At 37.1% G+C, this 22,695-nt stretch overlaps 1 protein-coding gene across 1 annotated transcript in view; it reads left to right on the top strand.

The window, feature by feature from the left end:
* The first annotated feature begins 504 nt into the window (after window positions 1-504).
* The window catches only part of Zw10 (zw10 kinetochore protein), a 37,544-nt gene continuing 15,353 nt past the window's right edge, over window positions 505-22,695 (top strand). Inside the window, exons 1-9 of the mRNA XM_005334207.3 lie at window positions 505-716; window positions 2,462-2,596; window positions 8,038-8,139; window positions 8,512-8,589; window positions 8,744-8,903; window positions 10,348-10,500; window positions 10,861-11,052; window positions 16,049-16,212; window positions 17,082-17,264. Coding sequence (XP_005334264.1) covers window positions 612-716; window positions 2,462-2,596; window positions 8,038-8,139; window positions 8,512-8,589; window positions 8,744-8,903; window positions 10,348-10,500; window positions 10,861-11,052; window positions 16,049-16,212; window positions 17,082-17,264 — 1,272 coding nt within the window. The 5' untranslated portion in view covers window positions 505-611. The remainder of the gene's footprint in view (window positions 717-2,461; window positions 2,597-8,037; window positions 8,140-8,511; window positions 8,590-8,743; window positions 8,904-10,347; window positions 10,501-10,860; window positions 11,053-16,048; window positions 16,213-17,081; window positions 17,265-22,695) is intronic.

Here is a 22,695-nt window from a genome sequence, read left to right as displayed (position 1 = left end):
AGTATCTTGTTCTAGTGCACAAAGACTGAAGTTATTTATACCTAAGTAATTATAATTCTGTAATGTGTCACACAAATGCAATATAATGCGCATAGATATAATATAAACTACAAATGCCGAGGACAATTGCAAAATATCCTTTTATTTATAATAAAGCGACTCCACTTCCACGCACCGCTCCAGGGGGCACTGAAAGGGAATATCTGACGAGAAGGATCAAGATGGGCTCCTGGGATCTTCCAGCTAGATTATTTCACCTCTAAACGTTGTGAAGTTGAGGAAGGTTCACTTGACTGGTTTAGATTAAAAAAAAAAAAAAAAAAAATCATTTCGTCAAGGAAAAAAGCGGCGGGAAGCGACCAAACGTTTGAATGCAGCTAAGGAGGAAACCGCGTCAGCTCAATTTTCCAATTCCGGAACGCCGCGGAAGCCCCGCCCGGGGCGACGCGGGGCCTGCTGGGAGCTGTAGTGTGGCCCGCGCTGGCGCGCCGCGCCCGGGGCCCCTCCAGACTGCGTTTCCCGGCAGGCCGCGCGCGGAGGCTGCCGGCGGGACTGGAGTGCCGCGGTGGCTGTGAGAAAGTGACCCGTCGGCGTAGGTTCCCGTGTTAGTGATGGCTTCCTTCGTGACGGAGGTTTTGGCTCATTCGGGGAGCCTGGAGAAGGAGGATCTCGGCACCCGGATCAGCCGCCTGACTCGGAGGGTGGAGGAGATCAAGGTGAGTGAGGGCTGGCACCTTCTGACCCGAAAGGGGCGCCAGGAGGATGTTTAGGGACTCTCTAGGAGCCGGACAGACAGCAGGTGTCTCCGAAGTGGGGCCAACCGGGGAGGTCCGGGTGGGGGAGTTGCGTGGGAGGAGAGGCGTGTGGGCTAGGGAGAGCGCTCCGACGGGAGTCCAGGGGCCGCCCGGCGTAGAGGAGGACTGGAGCTGCGGGAGGGAGGGGTGGTGTTTGGCGAGGGTCAGGGAGTGGTTAGGCTGGGGACTGGTGCACCCGGGGGAAGGAGCTGGGGAAAGACCAGCACAGCGGGAGGTGGAGCTGGATGCGCTGAGAGGGAGCGTCTGAGATGTACAGAGGACCAGACCAGTCACCCATCTGTGAGTGTTCCATCTCCTCCACCCAGTCTTCCATTTGTGGGTGGAAATAATAGCTTTGGGAGGATTGCGTCGTCCTCCTCCCTGAAATTTCTTTTTGAACTCTGAATATGTTTTTAAAACTATTCTTCATCCCCAAGTACTTGAGGCCGTGCTGAAGGTTATGCCATTATTATACATGGACCTGCCGCTTCTGGCCACACAGTTTCATTTTGTACTGATATTACCTTGCCAGCATTGGCCCACATCTTCAGTGACTTTCATTAAAACTTTTATGTACCTGCTTAAGTCTAGACTAAGGGAACAAGTTCGGCACACACCACAAAGTCAAAAGATAGATCGCTTCTTGACAACTCTTTATCATACAAAGTGGTTTCTGAAATTTTAAGTATACCTATCACTGACATTTCCATTACATGATTTTAGGGGTTTTCACCACTGTTTAATGTTATGGAAAGGGCCTATTTAAGCTACCTTATGACACTCAAGACTCCTACCTTTCTAGACCTAAGCTACATTTCCTTTGACTAGTTTCCTTTATCATCTTAAATCTTAAACCAATTGAAATTAATTTCTATGGTCCATTCAGGTCCAATTTGTTTTTTCTAGTTCCCAGATTTTGCTCATATTATTTACGTCTTTCTGCCATTTTTCAATGTATTTCTACCCATTTTTCATTTTCCATCTCAAATTAATCTCCTGCATTAAAAATAACCTCATTTTATCCCAGAGGTGATTTTTCTCATTTGTTTTTCTGGAGGATTTTGTGACTATTACATTTCAGTCATTTTTTTTTTTTTTTTTTTTGGTTACTGCAGTGTATAGAATCTTTCCTAGCAAAAAGGAATTTGTTAAAAGCATATTTATTTTTGTATTGTCCAAAGCATTAAATAATTCAATGCAGGGTAGATTGTCTATAAAGATAATCTCAATTAAAGGAGATAATGAAGCTCATTATTTTGGGTTTTGAGAGTAGGCCTTAAAATGTCATAGGCTAGAAGATAAAAATAGATTGAGCTATACATATAATTGATTTCATTTATCCATTTACTTTTCTATTAGATATCTGATTAAAATTGGTGGATACAGTCTGATAAATTCAATATGAGAACTTCTGGCTTCACCTTTCTTTTTTCCAGCATTTGTACAATTTTTGGGCACTCTTGATGTTTGGTAATGTATGGGCCACTTAAAGGTGGGAGAAATGTGTTTTTAAAAGAAGCTCATTAGCTTGGAGGGAAGGTGAGTGCTGTGAGTTAACTGTTAAGAAAACTCCCACATGCAAGATGAATCTTATAAAATGAGCTATGTATTGTTAGTAGAGTTCCCTACTCATCTCACTGTTTATGATTTTTTTTTTAATATTATAGGGTGAGGTATGCAATATGATCAGCAAGAAGTACAGTGAATTTCTGCCTAGTATGCAGAGTGCACAGGACCTTGTTACCCAGGTGGATAAACTATCTGATGATATTGACCTGCTGAAATCCAGAATAGAGAGTGAGGTAAGAATAGTTTGTTTTTAGCAATTTTGGGGGGACCCTGGGGATTGAACTCAGGGATGCTTAACCACTGAGCCACATTCCCAGCTGTGTTTTGTATTTTATTTATAGACAGAGTCTCAGTGAGTTGCTTAGTGCCTCGCTGCTGCTGAGGCTAGTTTTAAGCACGAGATTCTCCTGCCTCAGCCGCTGGTGAGGCTGGAGGAATCACAAGCATGAACCACTGTGCCTATGTTTTATCAATTTTTAAAGATTTTTGCAGTATTGGGGATTGAACTCTGGGCCTTGCACGTGCTAGGCAGGTGCTCTACCATTGAACCATATATCTCTACTTTCCTAGAATAGTTTTGTATTTTTTGGGTAGGTTTATAAGGAGGCAGTTCCGCTTCCTGATTTCTAAGACAACTTAGTTCCACACAACTTTTCTTACTTCCTACCATCCCTCTCTTCTTGCCCCCTTCCTTTCTTCCATCCTTCCTTCCTGTACTGGGGATTGAACCCAGGTATGCTTTACTATTGAGTTACATAGCCAGCCCTTTTTATTGCTTATTTTGAGGTGGGGTCTCACTAAGTTGCTTAGGACCTCACTCAGTTGCTGAGGCTGGCCTTGAACTTGTTATTCTCCTATGTCAGCCTCCTGAGTCAGTAGGAATACAGGTGTGTGTCACGTGCCTGGCTTTATACAGCTTTTCAAGACATCACTTTCCTTATTGGTAAATGGAAGTTAAACTAAATGATTATAGGCGAATTGAAACATTTTGTAAAATAATAAACTTTTTTTTTTTTTGTACTGGGAGTTGAATACAGGTGTGCTTAACCACTGAGCCATATCCACAGCCCTGTCATCTATTTATTTATTTATTTTTCAAGGGAGCCATCTTATTTTATTGATTCCCCCCGCCCCCCCACCAATTTCTAAACTCTTCAGGTAATTGAGCTCTCGGGTTCATGACTCTGGAACATGCTGTGAACATTGTATTAACTCCCATGATGATCCTGATTTTTAAAAAAATTTTTTTTTAGTTGTCAATGGACATTTAATTTATTTACTTATGTGGTGCTGAGAATTGAACCCAGTACCTCACACATGGTAGGTAAGCACTCTATCACTGAGCCACAACCCCAGCCCCAGTGAACCAGATTTTTACTATTTTGCTCTTGTTGAAATGTTACCCTCTGTATCCCTGTCCCCTGTTGCTAGTAATTCTCCTCTGTGGTTGAATTCTACTGTAGAGATGTTACAGTTTCAGACGTCTTAGTCCATAGATAGCCAGCTCCATACTTTTGGGCCCAAGGTGAGGTAGAACATCAAGGTAGAAGGGCGCGGCAAAGGAAGGAAGCTCAGACATGACAATTAGAAAGTAGAGAGAACTTATTTATTTATTTTGAGACAGAGTCTCACAAATTGCTTCGGGCCTTGGTAAGTTGCTGAGGTTGGCCTCTAGCTTGTGGTCCCCTGCTTTAGTCTCTCAAGCTGCTGGGATTACAGGTGTGTGCCACCACAGCCAGCACATGCATCTTTTTTTTTTTTTTTTTTTTGTAGTTGTTGTAAATGGACAAAATGCCTTTATTTTATTTGTTTATTTTTATGTGATGCTGAGGATTGAACCCAGAGCCTCACGCATGTTAGGGAAGCCCTCTTCCCTGAGCTACAGCCCAGCCCCACATTGTGTGTTTTACTTTTAATTTTTTTTTAAAGAGGGGGGCGGTGGGGAGAGAGAATTTTAATATTTATTTTTTTAGTTTTCGGCGGACACAACATCTTTGTTTGTATGTGGTGCTAAGGATCGAACCCGGGCCGCACACATGCCAGGCGAGCGTGCTACCGCTTGAGCCTCACCCCCAGCCCACATGTGTGTTTTAATGGCCAGCATTCTCTTAGATTTGTATCTGGCCTCAACACTATGAAGCTTCAGCACAATCTTCCGTGTCTTTGGCTGTCTCTTGGAAAGTTGGTTTGGTTTGCCTACCATAGTCACTCTACTTGCTGCCATCAAGCTACTTTCCTTGAGCAAACAGGATCTGTGCCCTTCTTGTACAGTATCAATTTGTGGGCCTAGTGCTTAAAATAATTCTTATGTAGAGTCTGGCAGATTTTAGAAATGTTTACATGTTTGCTGGGGTCCTGTCATCATTCTAGTAAGCAGGAGTAAATAAGCAGGCCAATTTGGAAACAAATATCTGCTTTAACAATGAATTCCTCTATTATGTATGATTATAATGCATCATAAAAATAATAATTATAAAACTTTTAAAGTATACTTTTTAAAGTATTTATTTGCTCATATATTATCTCACCAGGATTTTTTTCCCTGTAGTTTTCTTTTAGAAACAATAAGCATTATAGCTGGGTGCAGTATTGCACATCTGTAATCACATTAGCTCTGGAGGCTGAGGCAGAAGGATTGCAATTCAAAGCCAGCCTTAACAACTTAAGAGTTCCTAAGGAACTTAGTGAGACCCATTCTCAAATAGAAATTAAAAAGGCTGGGAATGTGGCTTAGTGTTTAAGTGCCCCTGGGTTCAATCCCAGTACCTAAATAAATTAATAAATAAAATACCATTTGGAAGAAAACATGCTGATACTAGATATTTAAACAAAATCTAACCTTAAGTGTCTCTATAAAATTATTTCTCAGGGATCTTGATACCAAAATCTTGATGTTGAGGTATTTCTAAGTCTTTACCATCAAGAAGAAACAGGACACTGTTCCCTGTGTGATAGTTATTAAAGAACAAATGTTTTCTTCTAAAGTTCTATGTAGAACTTGACTCACAAATGAGAAAAATGTTGGTTACATAGAAAGTCTGTTAGAAGCCCTAACAATCACTCATGATCATTTTAATCATCCTAATTAGTGTTTTTAATAAAAATAAATCAGGGCACAGTGGCTGATACCCGTAATCCCCGTGACTCAGGAGGCCTAGTCAGGAGGATTGCAGTTTGAAGCTAACCTTTGCAACTTAGTGAGAACCTGTTTTAAAATAATATAAAAAAGTGGTAAAGCACCCCTGGATTCAATCACCAGCACTGCTCACCCCAGATCTGTTACTTTACAACCATGGCACATTTGAAAGAATATTCCCAGAGTGTATTTGTACTTCATTGATTATTTGTTCAGTGAGTCAGTAATGCAATGTTAGACCATGCTGTTAGAAGTGAAGTATCTTAGTCAGGCATGGTGGTGGACATCTGTAATCCCAGTGACGTGGAAGACTAAGGCAGTAAGATTACAAGTTTGAGGCCAGTCTCAGTATCTTAGATCTTGTCCCAAAAAGGGTTGAGGATGTAACTGCCCAGCAGTTCAACTGCCCCACTCAACCCCTAATACCAAATAGAGAGAAAAGATGGAGTGACTAAAAGAAGACATTAATGGGGGGGGCTCTGTGTACCTTTTGTGGGCAGATTATAGCTGGTGAAATGTGTTAATTTCTGATTGTTGTAGTTTGAAAGATGGTTGGTCTGGATGAGAAGGTTCTGAACACTACCATTGAAGAACAATGAAAGAAGCAAGAAACTGAAGATAGTAAGCCTTAGGAAGAGACATTTTCAATATTTAAACCTCCATCATATGGGAAAAAGATACATATTTAGGGCTTAAGAAGGGGAATTAAATTTAGTAAGTAAATGTTGCAGAGAAAAATTGTTCAGATATTTGGCATAATTATCAAGTACCTGCAAGGTGTAAGATACTGTGATCATTGCTAATGAGATTGTTTTTATTTCAAAGAAAACTCTCAGATATAGATGAGTAAAATAGTGTAATGCAGTAGTAAATAGGAGTAATCTAGTTAGAGGAGATGTAGCCAAGAATGGCTTCCCTCCTGAAATAGTCTCCAAACCAAGGCCTGAATATTAGGTGGTTAGGCCACAAGGGAAGGCATAAGGAATTTTAGGTAGCCATAAGGAATAACATTGCAGAGGTATGGAGGTAATGAAGAATTGTCACTTTTGAGGACTGCAAATATTCCATATGACTGATGTTTATGAATTGCATTGGAAGGGATGTGAGAAGAGATTAGAAAGGTAAGCAAGTACTTTGTATTAGGTTAGTAGTATGGATGGCATTATCAAAGCCATGGAGGAATTTAAGAAGGAAATAACATTAGATTTGAATTTTAAGAGTCCCATTCAGCATGCAGTTTAAAGAAAGTACTTGAGGGAAATGAGCTTGGGAAATGGGAAAGCAGAGTGTTAGATGCTGTTAAAATAATTCAGGAAAAATGGTTTGTTGATCTAAAGTCATTAATAAGGGAGATGAGAAAAATGGACAAATCTTGGTGATGTTTAAGATTTAGGATCTTTGGGATATACTGATATGGCAAGTGAAAGCAAGGTTCAGGGGTTAAGAGTAATTGGGAAACTAGCTCATTGATATACCATTCACTGAAATAGAGAATATAGAGAAAGAGTAGGTGTTTGTTGAAGATTTGGGATATTTAAATTTAAGGTACCTACCTGAAGGATGTCCAGATGGACTTTCACAGTTAGTTTGTATTAAGATGAAGGCTAGAGTATTATAAAAAAAAATGAAAGAAAGAAAAAAAGACTTTGAAATGCAATGACTCAAGATACATTAAAAAAAATGATATTAGTTTAGGTTAGCAAACTTATTCTACAGCCTAAGGTCTGGCTACCCTAGTATAGTCTATGCCAACATAGATAATTTTTATTTTATTTTGAGAGAGATTCTCTCTAGTTTGCTCAGGCTAAATTCAAACTTGTAATCAGCTTGCCTTAATCTCCTGAGCTTCTGGGGTTATAGGTGTGCAATATCGTCCCCAAGATTAAAAAAGAAAAAAAAAAAAGAAATCTTTCTAATAGTTAAAACTCTTCAGTTACAGATATCACTTTGGCAACTGGGAATACCTTACTAGTAATTTAAGTGGATGAAATCTGCTGAAAGATAACTGTTTAAGAATAGAAAATCTCATGAGGAAGTTGTGTTGATAGGGTACTTTACCACTGAACTTCATCCTCACTATTTGTATTTTTTATTTTTGAGACAAAGTCTCACTGTGTTGATTAGGACCTTGCTAAGTTGCTGAGGCTGATCTTGAACTTGCAGTCCTCCTGCCTCAGCCTCCCTAGTTGCTGGGATTATAGGCATGTACCACTGGGATCATGTGGGATGGGTATTCTTACACAGGATAAAGGTTTGGACTAAGTGGACCTCTAAGTTCTCTTTCAATACCTTCTGTGATTTTACTGCAATTGAGACTAGTATTTAAATTTCAACATGAATTATATTGACCTACCAGCTTATTGATTAGCTGTAAAGGTTTTATTTCTTAGGTATGGTATAGTTTAAAAGTTTGTTTTTTAAGCTAGAGAGATTATTTTTATTTTTAAAAATAATTTGCTAATATTATTGATTACAAAATAACTTCTTCCTTGAATGACATCTGCCACTAAAAGTACTTATTTTGTATGTATGAATTAGGTCCGTCGTGATCTTCATGTATCGACTGCTGAATTTTCAGACTTGAAACAACAGTTGGAAAGAGACTCCGTGGTCCTGAGTTTGCTTAAACAGCTACAAGAGGTTGGTAAACTCAGCTCAAATGTTAATGTTTTGATGGTGAGAAAGTAATTTTTTTCCAGTTCTCATTGTTCAGTGCATATTTCCTGACCAAAATTTTTTTTCGTATTTTATTTTATGGGTTCAGTTGGGATTGAACCTGGAAGTGCTTTACCACTGAGCTACATCGCTAGTTCTTTTTACTTTTTGAGACAGGGTCTCACTAAGTTGGCACAGCTGCCCTCAATCTCATGATCCTCCTGTCTCAGTCTCCCAAGTCCCTGGGATTCTAGGCAAGCACCTTTGTGCCTGCTTTTTTCATATTTTTTAAAAAAAGACTTGAAATACTAGGGGGTATACAATAAAATACTTCATAACTTGGACTTCTCTTTTCAGTTTTCTACTGCTATTGAAGAATATAATTGTGCATTAACAGAGAAGAAATATGTCACTGCTGCTCAGCACCTGGAAGAGGTACTAAAAGCTTTCTGTAAAACATAACCAATTAGTGCTATCCTTGTTCTTAGTATACGTTGTGTTCTGTGTATTCTTTATTATTATACAAATATACTCTTAATTTCTCTGAGTCCAGGTGGAGTATTTAACAATGCTTCCATTTCACTACCAGGCACAGAAATGTTTGAAGTTATTAAAATCCAGAAAATGCTTTGATTTAAAAATATTGAAATCTCTCAGCATGGAGCTCACAATACAGAAACAGAACATACTTTATCACCTTGGAGAAGAGTGGCAGAAGTTGATTGTATGGAAATTCCCATCATCAAAAGGTGCTTCTGACCTCAGGTGGACTGCTTTGCTTAATCTGCCAGAACCAGTTTGAACTCTGAATATATTCTGAATATTTTGTATTGGAAGATGAAGTTTCAGTTATTAGTCCCCCAAGTCTATGTTGAAACCTTATGATAAACAAGGAGTCCCTGAAGTGCCCTCACTTTACTTTCCTTCCACCTTTCTTTCCCCTTCTGTAGGAAAGTGAGGATGGATGATTAGTGGTTAAGGTCTACATGGTAAGAGTGGGATGGAGAAGGAGGTAGTAGTTTGAGACCATGCGAAGTTTCTTATAGCCTCATAGAATGTACCTAATTTAACAGAACTAATCCCAGCGGTTGTCTTGGATGGAAAGCTTAAGGAAACCATTTAGCCATTCTCTCTTGCTGAGGAAAGAAGGCAGGAGGGGCAGAGCAGGAGGGACTATGGGTAGAAGATGGGTTTGGCTCAGTTCTTTTTCAATTCTTGGGGGAAATATGAGTATTTTGAAGGAAGTAATTTTGGAAAACAATTTTGAATTCTGCTTACAAGTAGGCTGAAGGGAAGATGGCAGGTGTGTTGGGCTTTTTGTCACAATATTACAACTTGTTTGGCATGTGTATCTTTTTTTAGTTGTAGATGGAAACAGTAATTTTGTTCTTATAATTTTTTTTGTAGTTACAGATGGACAGCATACCTTTATTTTATTTATTTTTATGTGGTGCTGAGGATCAAACCCAGTACCTCACATGTGTGAGCCAAGTGCTTTGCCCCTGAGCTACAATCCTAGCCCAATAACTTTGTTTTATTTATTTATTTTTATGTGGTGCTGAGGATCAAACCCATTGCTTCACAGGTGCGAGGCAAGTGCTTTGCCACTGAGCTACAACCCCAGCCCAGGCAGATATATCTCTTGTTAAAAAAAGCACACAGAAGCCAGGTGCAATGGCTCACACCTGTAATCCCAGTGGCTTGGGAGGCTGAGGCGGGAGGATCATGAGTTCAAAGCCAGCCACAGCAAAAGTGAAGTGCTAAGCAACTCAGTGAGACCCTGTCTCTAAATAAAATACAAAATAGGACTGGGGATGTGGTTCAGTGGTCAAGTGCCCCTGAGTTCAAGTCCGGGTACCAAAATAAAAGAACATAGAAAAGGAGGTCTATAGAACTAGGAACTCATTTTTTGTTCTTTGCTTTCAGTTTGTCATTCAGTATATATTTAGTAAGCATTTCTTTTAGGCAGTCATCTTTTACAATTAATTTGTTTCTCTGGACATACCAAAAAAACCATTTCCTGTTTTAAAGGGATGCCAGTGACATGCATGTCATAATTAATATTTGATTGTATTAAAATATATTGTAATGAAACTACATGCTTAGAAATCTCAGTGGAAGATAGGCTCTGAGGAGTAGAAATGAGATCGTGTATTGCTCAAGCAGCTGATATTTTTTTCCCTTTATTCTTAGATACCAGCAGTTTAGAATCTTGTCTGCAAACAGAACTTCATTTGTGTACTGAACAATCCCAGAAAGAGGAGAAGACCCTTATGCCATCCATGAGTTCTGTCTTGTTGGCATTTTCTATCCTTGGAGAACTACACACTAAGCTTAAATCATTCGGTAAAGCATATGGTTTGTTTCATTCATATTAAAGGCACAGGAGGCCTAGTGTTAAAAGGATGACAAGATTATAAAGTATATTCTGGAGAATATTTATGACAGTGTTTTGCCTCATGATTCATTAAAAGGAGAAAAAGGGCTTGTATCTTTTCTTTTTTCCTTTAGAAAAAACATAGTTTCTATTTACTTATTTTGTTTTTTAAAATCAGAAAATTTCAGTGAGAATACTTGTAGTGCACAAAGACATAGTATATGTATTTTGGTTTTGAGAATGAACTATATAGATAATAGATTTTTTTTGCATGTTTACTCTTTAGAAGTTTCCTCATGATTTTTGGTGAATATTCATATGATTTTTAGGTCAGATGCTGCTGAAGTATATCCTTAGGCCTTTGGCATCTTGCCCATCCCTTTATGCAGTGATAGAAAGCCAGCCTAATATAGTTATTGTTCGTTTCGAATCTCTCGTGACTGACTTGGAACATCCATCACCATCCGAAGTTTTTGAAAAGATCCGACTCGTGCTAGAAGTGCTTCAGAAACAGCTTCTAGGTGTGTATCCCCAAAATGTGCTTTTATACTTTGGGAAAACAAATATTGTTTTATAAAGTAAATATTATGTTATTTTAAAGTTGAAATGCCTGTAATGTGAATGAAGGGAGGATCAGAAGTAAGTGATGCCAAAGGAACAAAGTAATTACCTTCTTATTTCTTGCCTACTTTGCATTTCTTCCCTGCTCTATATTGATAAAAGTCTTGTCATCAGTGGTACCACCAAATTCTGTATTTGTAATTTAGTTAAATGCCAGGATCTAATTTTCTTACTGAACTTCTAGTAACATTACATTTTGGGAATCTTGCATTAATTACAGGAGGAGATATTAACTAAATGTTTTACAAGTTTCAGTGGGAAAATCCCATTAATCTGATGTAAACAAACAAACTGGGTTTAACATAAAAAATAAGTTACATTTCAGCTTAGCCTATTGGTTAGATGTTTATTCACATTAAGAATAACCAGTTTCTGTGTTGCTTTGAATCAGTTTATTTTATTTATCATCCTATTAGAAGTAAAGTTTTTTTTGGTGTTTTATTTTCTTACTGTTGTTTTTTTTTTAAATCAATTTGACTTATCTTCATTTTGCTTTTCTCATTGTCTTGTTGAATAGTTTAGCCAACGTTTTGACTCTGGAGAAAATTAAAAAGTACTGTAGCTGGGCATGGTGGCACATGCCTATAATCTCAGTGACTCTAGATGCTGAGGCAGCAGGATCATAAGTTTGAAGCCATCCTGGGCAACTTAGTGAGACTATCTCAATATAAAAGGAGGAAATAAGTAAATAAATAAAAGGACTGGGGATGTGGTGATGTGGGAGTGTGGCTCAGAGGTAGAATGCTCCTGTGTTCAATCCCAAGGTGTGCGCGAGCACACACACACACACACACACACACACAAAAAAAAAAATGCTGTTGTTTTTAGGCTTTCCGGACACTCATATATTGTTTAGTTATATATATGTAATTCGTTTGTAAAGCAAGAAAGTCTTTGTATGGTTTATATTGTTTTGCAATACTAGGGATTGAACCCAGAGACACTCTACCATTGAGAAAATCTTTATCTTCACTCACCTTTTTTTAAAAAATTTGAGAATGTTCTTGTCATGGTGCCTAGGCTGGTCTCAAACTTGTAGTCCTCCTGCCTCAGACTTCTGAGTAGTGCCATCACACCTGGCTTCTTTTGTAAAGTTTTGTCAGGAAGAAATTTAAAAAAAATCCTAAGCCTTATATAAGCTGCAATAGTGCAAGGTAGTTTTCTTGTTCCTAGGTTTTTTACTTGGGGAAAAATGCAATTTAAAATTTATTAGGCTGATATGATAGTGCACATCTTTAATTCCAGTGACTTAGGAGGCTGGGACAGGAGGATTGCAAGTTTAAGGCCAACTTCAGCAATTTAATGAGACTCTCAAAAATAAAAAAATTAAAAGCGTTGAGGATGTAGCTGAGTGGTGAAATGCCCCTGGGTTCATTCCCCTGGTACCATAAAACAAAAACAACTTTTTTATTAGATGTAAACAGAGTTTTAAAGCACCTCAGAATTGGAAAGAATCAGAGCCGATTAAATCCAGATATCTCTGATGCTTTACTCTCCTCTTTATCATTCCCTCAGTTGGTCTGATAGTACCCTGAGCATCTTTAGTGAGAGGAAGCTCACTTCCTTTTGAGATTCCATTCTGCTTTGGGGGCAACTCTGAGTACCTGGAAGTGTTCTGTTTTGTTTTTTAAAATCTGTACATCACCCATCTGTACCAAATACTATTACCCAAAGGCAAATTTAATTTTCAGGGTAGTTCTTTAAAAATTTGTTCAAAATATGTTTCCCTGCAGTATCTGCTTTACTGAATGTTATTTATTTTACATGGAACCATCCAGATCAGGTTATTCCTGTGATAAAAGTTGGATTTTCATATTCTTTACAATACATCTACATATTATTACCAATATAAACATTTTTAGTTTTTTTTTTAATTACATAGTTTTAAGTTGCCCTTATCATTATTTCTCTTCTGTTGTTGGCAGGTTTGGTTTTTCCTAAAGCCTCTTTCCTTGTTCTGTGGCCTTCTAGCTGTGCCTCACATGACATTTTCTCAGTGTTCTCCCATCTCTGGTGTGTCTCTTCCTTATTAAGGACACCAGTAATATTGAATCAGGAATTTACCATAATGACCTAATTTAACCTTCATTACCTCTTTAAAGGCCCTAAACTCCAAATACTGTACATTGGGTGTTAGGACTTCAAAATATGAATTTTGTGGGGACAGTTCAGTCCTTGGAAAGTCTTTGTGTATTTATATATAAGTTGGAAAATTTACATATACTTTATTTATATATAATGTGATATCCGTAGCAAAACAAGTACATTGCCATTTTGTATTTTAGATTATTTGAGTAGTGTTTGGCAAGCATTCCTTTTCTTTTAAGAAAATATTGAAGATAATAGTGCAATAAATCTTTCTAAATCTCTTGCAAATTTAACTAATGAGCATTAAAGAGTATAGGATCCATTATATTTTCTGTTTTCTGTTTCTTTCGACATTTCCTTAAACCAGGGATAACTTATAATCTTTGCATATTTATAAACTGAATGATTTTAACAGCTATATTTGTTACATGGTTCATATAGTCTGTTTCAGAATAAAACTTCCAACCCAAATATTTATCATGCAGTGGAATGAAATAATAAGGAAATCATCAGTATCTTGTTTTAAGATTCCAGTAAATCTGGATTTTTTTTTTTAACCCAGCATGGCACTTGAACACTGTTGTGATAGAAACTAATTTTTTCATGTCTAACTGAAATTTTTCTTTGACAAATGTGAAAGATTTAAAAAATATATGCCATAAGATTGATGTTGGCTGTGAATTGACAGCATTTCTCTGTATATTTGCAAGTCCTTTTAGACAAAGTGTATCTATAAAGTATCATTTAAAGCTAAAGAAAAGTATTTGCATTTTTTCACAAATTGAATCAGTTGATCTTTGATATTGTTAGAAAGATCTTATGTTTTATGGGCAATATTTTACGCTGGCTTAATTAAAAATCTTTTATGCTGGGCACGGTGGCACATGCCTGAGGCAGGAGGATCACGAGTTCAAAGCCAGCGTCAACAAAAGTGAGGTACTAAGCAACTCAGTGGGATCTGTCTCTAAATAAAATACAAAATGGGGCTGGGGATGTAGCCCAGTGGTTGAGTGCCCCCAACTTCAATCCCTGGTATTTCCCCCCCCCAAAAAAAAAATCTTAGGTTTTATTTGGAGGTGCTGGGGATTGAATCCAGGGCCTTGTGCATGTGAGACAAGCACTTTTATCAATTGAGCTATATCCCTAGCCCCTCTTTCACGTGTTTGAAAATATATTTTCCTCATAATTAATGAAGAAAACTTAAATAATAGTTTCTTTTGTCATTTCTTCATCTGAAAATTATTTTCATTTGGCATAAGAATCCAAGTCGTTTTGTAACTGGCCAAAGTTAAAAAGTTTAGATCTTGGTAAAAATCACATTTTTTTGTTGATCCTTATGATTTTAAATGACTAATTTTGCTGAAAATGTTCCTTAAGATTATTCACTTTAAGCCAAGCATGAGGGTGTACAGCTCTAATCGTAGTGGGTTGGGGGCTGAGGCAAGAGGATCACAAGTTTAATGCCAGCCTAAGCAACTTAGTGGAAAAGTAAAAAGGGCTGGGGCTGGGACCTGGGGATGTGGCTCAAGTGGTAGTGCACTCGCCTGGCATGCGTGCGGCCCGGGTTCGATCCTCAGCACCACCTACAAAGATGTTGTGTCTGCCGAAAACTAAAAAATAAATATTAAAAAATTCTCTCTCTCACACTTTCTCTTAAAAAAAAAAAAAAAAAGGGCTGGGGATGTAGCTTAGTGGTAAAGTGCTCCCAGGTTCAAGCCCCAGTAGTAAAAAAAAAAAAAAGGTTACAGACTATTCCATTACTACAAGGCTCCCTGTTCCTTTTGAAAACTTGAATTTAAATTAATTAAAGTTTTTAAAAAAATTAGTTCCTCAGTAATTTTAGCCATATTTCAAGTGCTCAGTAGCAAATTGTGACTGGTTATTAGTGTATTGGACAGTATAGGCCTAAATTTTAGATATAACAAAGTATTAAAGGTAATATGGTCATCTTCTAAGATTTTTATTTCTTAAGGTCTTTCTTGACAAGTCAGAACTAGATCCAAAATACCTGGTCCCATTTATTGTTCCTCTGCCTTTTGTACTGGCTCAACAGCCAATATTCTTAAGTATTATTTATTATTTTTCGGTTCTGGGGATTGGATTCAGGGGTACTTAACCACTGAGCCATATCCCCAGTCCTTTTTATTTTTATTTTGAGACAGGGTCTTGCTAAGTTGCTTAGGGCCTCACTAAGTTGCTGAGGCTGGTCTCAAACTTGCAATCTTCCTGCCTCAGCCTCTTGAGTTGCTAGGATTGTAGATGTGCACCACCACACCTGGCAATTAATAGGATATTTTAAATATAACATTTTCAAAATGTGTTGGATAGCACTACCATGAGATAATTATAGAGGAGGCGTTGAAATATGTTTAGTAGACTAGATGTAACTTTAAAGTATTTGTTGATAATTTATTTAAGATAAACAGATCCTATGCAGAGATGAAAAAGTATGTTTATTCATTAGTACAGTGGGATTTTACTCTAGTTTTAATTTTTGAGTGCAGCTCTTCTGTTTGTCATATAATCAGATCAGTAGCTTAAAAGTAGGTGATTACAATGTAGATGGCTTGTACCTTTTTAAAGAGTATAAGCAGTGACTTAGTACACAAAATTCAGTTGAGCAGTGAAAATAAAAATCATAATTGTATGTCATGTATTGTACAACATAGTTGAGATGGCATAGAGTTATCTGGACTGTTTTCTTTCCCATCATCTTAAAATGAAAGATTTCTGGAAAACTAGGCAGCTTAAGAATATCTGAGGATTGTAAATGGTTTCTCATTTAAAACTTTTGTTTTTTGAATTTAGATTTGCCTCTTGACACTGACTTAGAAATTGAAAAACCATCTACGATCATATTGGCTGAGATGCTTGGTGATGTAATCTGGGAGGATTTGTCTGAGTGTCTCATCAAAAACTGCTTGGTTTATTCTATTCCAACAAATAGCAGCAAGCTACAGCAATATGAAGAGGTAAAGAGCAGAGATATTATAGAAGGTTTTGGGACACTATTGATTGCTGTTGGCTTTGTTTTTATTTTCAGATCTTTTGTTCTTTGGTTATATCTTGAAAAAAATTATAAATACAGAGTAGAAACAAATTTTTTATAACTCCATTTCTTTTCTGATTTCTTGCCTCTTTGAGGAAGTATGTTTTCTTATTTAAATGTATTTTTAAAGTTTTTTTAAATACTTGTATCAATTATAGTAGGTTTTGTGTGACACTTGTTGGCTTGTTTTTAGTGTTTCCCTGAATTAGAAAAGGTATATTTATTTTAAAGATTTTTGCACCTTTACCAGAGTCAAATTTCTGTTGAAGATATTCTTTCTAAAAGATTTAAGACTGGAAAACTATATATTTTTAAACGTGGTGACTGATGGTTTGCTTTAAGACCTAAATGACCATTTGGTTCTTACTTTTTCTGTGTGTTGGGTTTGAAATTTTAACATTGAAATGGAATATTTGTACAGTTGACTCTTTGTGTCTGTGGTTTCTGCATTCATGGATTCAACCAACTACAGATCGAAAATGTTTGGAAAAAATTTTGATTGCTACTGAATATGTACAAACTTTTCTTCTTGTTATTATTCCCTAAATACAGTATAGCAGTTATTTACATAGCATTTGTATTGTATTGTTGTAAGTAATCTAGAGATGACTTAAAGTATACAGGAGGATGTGTGTGGGTTATATGCAAATACTGTTCCCTTTTTATATATGGGACTTTAATGTCAATAGAATTTAGTATCTATCTGATAAGGGTCCTGGAACCAATCTCTCACACATACTGAGGAATGACTACATATAATTCTTTTCTTTTTCTTATGCTTTCTTCTTCCAGATCATACAATCCACTGAAGAATTTGAAAATGCCCTAAAGGAGATGAGATTTTTAAAAGGAGATACTACTGATTTGCTGAAATATGCTCGTAATATCAATTCTCATTTTGCTAACAAAAAGTGCCAGGATGTGATTGTGGCAGCTAGAAACCTAATGACATCTGAAATCCACAACACTGTGAAGGTACCAGGGTTGTACTATTTAGGAATCAGCTCATTTTTGAGACATGTATGGTAATGTGGAAGAGAGTAAGTATGATAGTTGCTGGGCTTATGGAGGCAAATTATTAATCTTTTGAGTGTGAGTTTTATTCTCTTTAAAGTAGTCCTGATATCTACTTCTTCATCAGGAATTGTGAGGTCTAGAAAGATAATGCATTTGAAAGTGTTGTATAAACCGAAAAAGCCTACATAAATGTAATGGATTAGTTTTGTTGAAATTAGTAGATTATTATTTCAGGGTTAAGTTCACAGCTTTGTGACATATATACTTAGACTTTATTATGTTCAGAGGTTGTATCCTATTGTGAAAATGATGATTTTATCTCTTAAACTAATAGAGGGGGACTAGTTTTGAAGATAAGAAGTAAAACAGTTAAAACATTAGAATAAGCCTGGTATGTGTGAGGTACTGCGTTCAATTCTCAGCACCACATATAAATAAGTAAATAAATAAAATAAAGGCCCATTAACAACTTAAAAAAACCCGTATATATATAAAAATTAAAAATTTATATTTTTTATATAAATATAAAACATTAGGGTTTAAGTAATTAATTGCAAGGGGAGTGGACTAATTTATTTACATTAAGAGTAATTTATTCCTTTGGCCTTAGATACTTCTATGCATTTTTTGTTTGTTTTTATATAAAATATTATTTGTTAAATGCAAGTTATTACTTGATTTAAGACAGATTGAGGCAATTCCTTAATAAAAGATTCTCGGCCATTTTTCTGCTGAAGGGGACTGGGTTTGTTATTAATTCCTTCTTTGCCATGCTTCATTTTCTGGTACCCTGTTCTCATGTTTGTTTCAATGAACTATTTAATTGGCCATATGAAGTCCACAGATGTTAACACATTTGTTATGAGAGCTGAAAACTATTCAGTGCTAGTAACTGTGCTGTGGGTTTCTTTTAAAATAAATAGTATCTAATTATGTCATTCTTACCAAAATTCAGCGGCTTCCCATCTAATTTAGAAAAAGACCCACTTACTTTCCAGTGGCCTACAAGGCCTTATGTGATCCATGTCTTCTCTGACTCCATCTCTCTCTTTTTTTTTTTTTTTTTTTGGTATGGGGTATTGAACTCAGGGGCACTCCACACTGAGCCACATCCCCAGCCCTTTTTTCCATTTTATTTAGAGACAGATTCTCACGGAGTTGCTTAGCACTGTGCTTTTGCTGAAGCTGTCTTTGAACTTGCTATCCTCCTGCCTTAGCCTCCCAAGGATTGCAGGTGTGTGCCACCACACCTGGTTAACTCCATCTGTTATGCATTTTTCTTTCACTGTTCCAGGCACTTGGATTCATAGGGATGCTTGAATGTGCCAGGTCTCTACTTGGTGGCAGAATTTTTGAATTTCCTGTTCCCTCTGCTTGTAACATTTTTACTGGAGATACCCACATGACTTTTCTATTTTTTGGGGGGGATAGCGGGGGTACCAGAGATTGAACTCAGGGGCACTCAACCTCTGAACCACATCCCCAGCTCTATTTTGTATTTTATTTAGAGACAGGGTCTCATGGCCTGGCATAGCGCCTACTGTTGCAGAGGCTGGCTTTGACTCTTGATCCTCCTGCTTCAGCCTCCTGAGCTGCTGGGATTATAGGAGTATACCATCGTTTCTGTCATGACTTTTCCATTAAAGTCCTTCCTGACCCCACTATTTTTTTTTTTTAAGAGAGAGAGAGAGAGGAGAGAGAGAGAGAGAATTTTTTAATATTTATTTTTTAGTTCTCGGCGGACACAACATCTTTGTTTGTATGTGGTGCTGAGGATCGAACCCGGACCGCACGCATGCCAGGCGAGTGTGCTACCGCTTGAGCCACATCCCCAGCCCCCCACTATTTTTTTTGAGGGGGAGCTACTGAGTATTAAACCCCAGGGCCTTGTGTATAATAGACAAGCGCTGTTCCACTGAGCTTTATTCCCAGCCCTTTTTGAGAAAGAGTCTCACTAAGTTGCCCAGAGATTCTTGAAGTTGTGATCTTCCTACCTAATCCTGAGTAGTTGGGATTGTAGACATGGACATGCATTAGCACACCCAGCTCTAACTTGTTTTTTAATAATTATCACTGCCACCTATTTCCTAAGCCCTTTTCTTGCTTTGTTTTTCTTCATGTTACATAACAGCCAGAATTTTGTATATTTATTATTTGTCCCTTTTTAAGAAGTATGTTTCATGAGAGACTTTCTTTTTTTTGTTTGTTTGTTTACTGCCATTATCTCCAGTGAAAGTTCCTGGCACATACCTCTGTGTACTAACTGCTAATCTATTCACTCAATATTTGTTAAGTGAATTAGTATATCTCAGTAAACTCTATACAGCTTCTTGATGTAAGCAGTATTATTAATGAATTGCTCATTACTTTGTGACTCTCGTTTTGATGATCTTTGTTTTTTGAGATACTAGAGATTAAACCCAGGGGTACTCTACTACTGAGCTGCATCCCAACTCTTTTTATTTATTTATTTTTAAAAATTTGAAAAACGGTATTAACTCGGTTGCCCAGGCTGACCTCAATCTTGTGATTCTCCTGCCTCAGCCTACGAATAACCTGGATTGTAGGTGTACCTCACCATGCCTGTCCTGGGCTTGATCTTTTAATCCTTTTGAACTTCTTTTTCCTCTTGTGTAATGTAATATAATTGAACTAGATAATCTCTGAGCCTCCTATTCAGTTTTTTCTGCCATTCTAGGAAATTACATTTTCCCTTTGTACCTATGTACTAATATGTAGCTTCCTTTAGGCCAGGGCTGTCTAGTGAGATGTTTAGCAGCATCCCTGAATTATGTCTTCAATTAATTGGATGCTGGTATCTCAAGATGTTGCCAAAATTCTCCCTGGTTAACAACTACTGCTCCAGAATTCTGTCCTGGTTCTTGCTCTTGGCATTTAAACCCTGGAATGAAATCTAAATTTTCCAACTTTGAATTTTTTTTTTTTTTTGGTGATGCTGGGGATTGAACTTAGGGCCTTGTGCATGCAAGGCAAGCTTTCTACCAACTGAGCTATATCCCCAGCCCTAAATTTTCCAACTTTGAAAAGCTCTTTTTGGCTTTTCTAAAATAATTTCAGTTTACTTTTCATAGTCTTATATATAAGTTCTAAACAGTCCCCTAAATATTCTCATTTTCCCAAAAGAAAAAAAAAATAGTCTTTAATGAAACATACTTCTTAGAAAGGGACAAATAGTAAATATACAAAATGCTGGTTGTTATATAACATGAAGAAAAACAAAGCAAGAAAAGGGCTTAGGAAATAGGTGGCAGTGATAATTAGTAATATTCAAAAAATTAATAATTTGTTACCAAGAAGATTCTTCATTATAAACATAGCAAAATGATTTCAAGATATGCATGACTAGCAGGCAAACAGTATAATTTTTTATTAAGTGACAGCTTTCCTAATCAAAATATCATAATCACTTCTAGCCATTCCAGGGGAGTATTATGATGCCATTGCTTTCAACAGTTACCTGGGAAGGGAGCTTGGAGTTCATAATTAGTTTGCGATGACTGCTTCTAAAGAGGTCTTAAAAAAACTTCAAATTCTTCACTCAAAAGGATCAGTGTTTGAATTCCTAGGTTAAGAAATCAGTATCTTGGTTGGGGATGTGGCTCAAGCGGTAGCGCGCTCCCCTGGGATGCGTGCGGCCGGGGTTCGATCCTCAGCACCACATACAAAGAAAGATGTTGTGTCCACTGAAAAACTAAAATAAATAAATAAATTAATAAATTAAAAAAAAAAGAAATAAAGAAATCAGTATCTTGCCAGGTGTGGTGGTGTACACCTATAATCCCAGTGATTTGGGAGTCTGAATCAGGAGGATCTTGAGTTCAAAGCCAGCCTCAGTAAAAGCGAGACACTAAGCAACTCAATAAGCCTCTGTCTCTAAATAAAATACCAAAAGAAAGAAAGGTGCTGGGGATATGATTCAGTGGTTGAATGCCTCTGAGATCAATCCCTTGTACCCCCCACTCCCAAAAGACTTAAAATCCCAAAGAACTAACTAGCTGGAAGCCACAAATCCTATAAGATATCCAGGCATATATGAATTAATGAGCTCTGCCATTAGGATAGCGTTACAGAAGATGAAGAAATTATTCAAAAGTAACTGTTGAACATTAACTTCATAATAAACATAGCTCATATGGCTAAATACTAGATTGTTTTCCCCAAAAGATAATATTTATTTATAACTCTAATGCTGACAGAGTAGCTTTTTGATGTAAAAATGATTTAGGTTTGTAAGTCATAGATTTTGCGCCCTATGAAAATAATATTAAACGAAATATAAACTAAATATCATCCAAGAAGCAATGAAACCTCACTTTGCTAAAGCCTGTACAAATTAAGGCTTTGCCTTGGTATGTAATAACTTTGAAATTATATGGGAATATTCCCAGTGAATCATTTGCATACAATAATTCAGGAAGTTAAAGAATCAGTATTAGGACCCAGTTCACATATGTAAATATTATTATCCTAACATTCAACTTAATACACTTTGTTGCTATAAGAAGGGTATTAAGTACCGCTGTTGAGTCTAAATCAGTAAGGGGCAGAGTAGTATTGCATTTGGCTGTCTAATGAAGAAGCTCAATAATTTCAGTTTGGCCTTTCTAACCAGAAGATGCAAACAGAAAATTTTACTACTTTTCTTTGCTTTTGTGGCTTTATACTCTTTGGTTTTTTGAATAAGCTGGATATACTTTTTGATAAATACTATCACTCAATAAATGATTCAAACATTGAGATTTTTACAAAATTGGCACAGTGTTCCTATTAGTTCATGTATCAATTAGTACATCTTTACAACCTTAGGGAAAATACGAAAGACAAGGACTAATTTTGGCCTGTCATGAAAAGCACAATATTCATAAAACAGTATATTTGGTTTTTTTTAGGCAGCGGTGGTACTGGGGATCTAACTCAGGGACACTCCACCACTGATCCACATCCCTAGCCCTATGTTTTGTATTTTATTTAGAGACAGGGTCTTACTGAGTTGCTTATTAGCACCTCGCTTTTGCTGAGGCTAGCTTTGAACTCATGATCCTCCTGTTTCAGCCTCCCGAGCTGCTAGGATTATGGCCATGCACCACCACGCCTGGCCCAGTACAATTCATTTTTGAAGATGTTTTTATATTTTGACCTGAGAGAACCGTATTAGCTTTTACATTATTCCATCTTTGAGTCCTTTGTCCTTTTTGTGAAGTTTTTGCATTGTGAATTGGGTCTCTGAGCGGTTAACCACTGAGCCACATCCCCAGCCTTTTTTTTTTGTATCTTATTTAGAGACAGGGTCTCCCTAAGTTGCTTAGGGCCTCGCTAAATTACTGAGTTTGGCTTTGAAATTGTGATCCTCCTTCACCACACCCAGTGT

Source organism: Ictidomys tridecemlineatus, chromosome 4 (assembly GCF_052094955.1).
Source record: "Ictidomys tridecemlineatus isolate mIctTri1 chromosome 4, mIctTri1.hap1, whole genome shotgun sequence".
NCBI lineage: Eukaryota > Metazoa > Chordata > Mammalia > Rodentia > Sciuridae > Ictidomys > Ictidomys tridecemlineatus.
The sequence above is the reverse complement of the archived record's forward strand: the minus strand, read 5'-3'. Positions and strand labels throughout refer to the sequence as shown.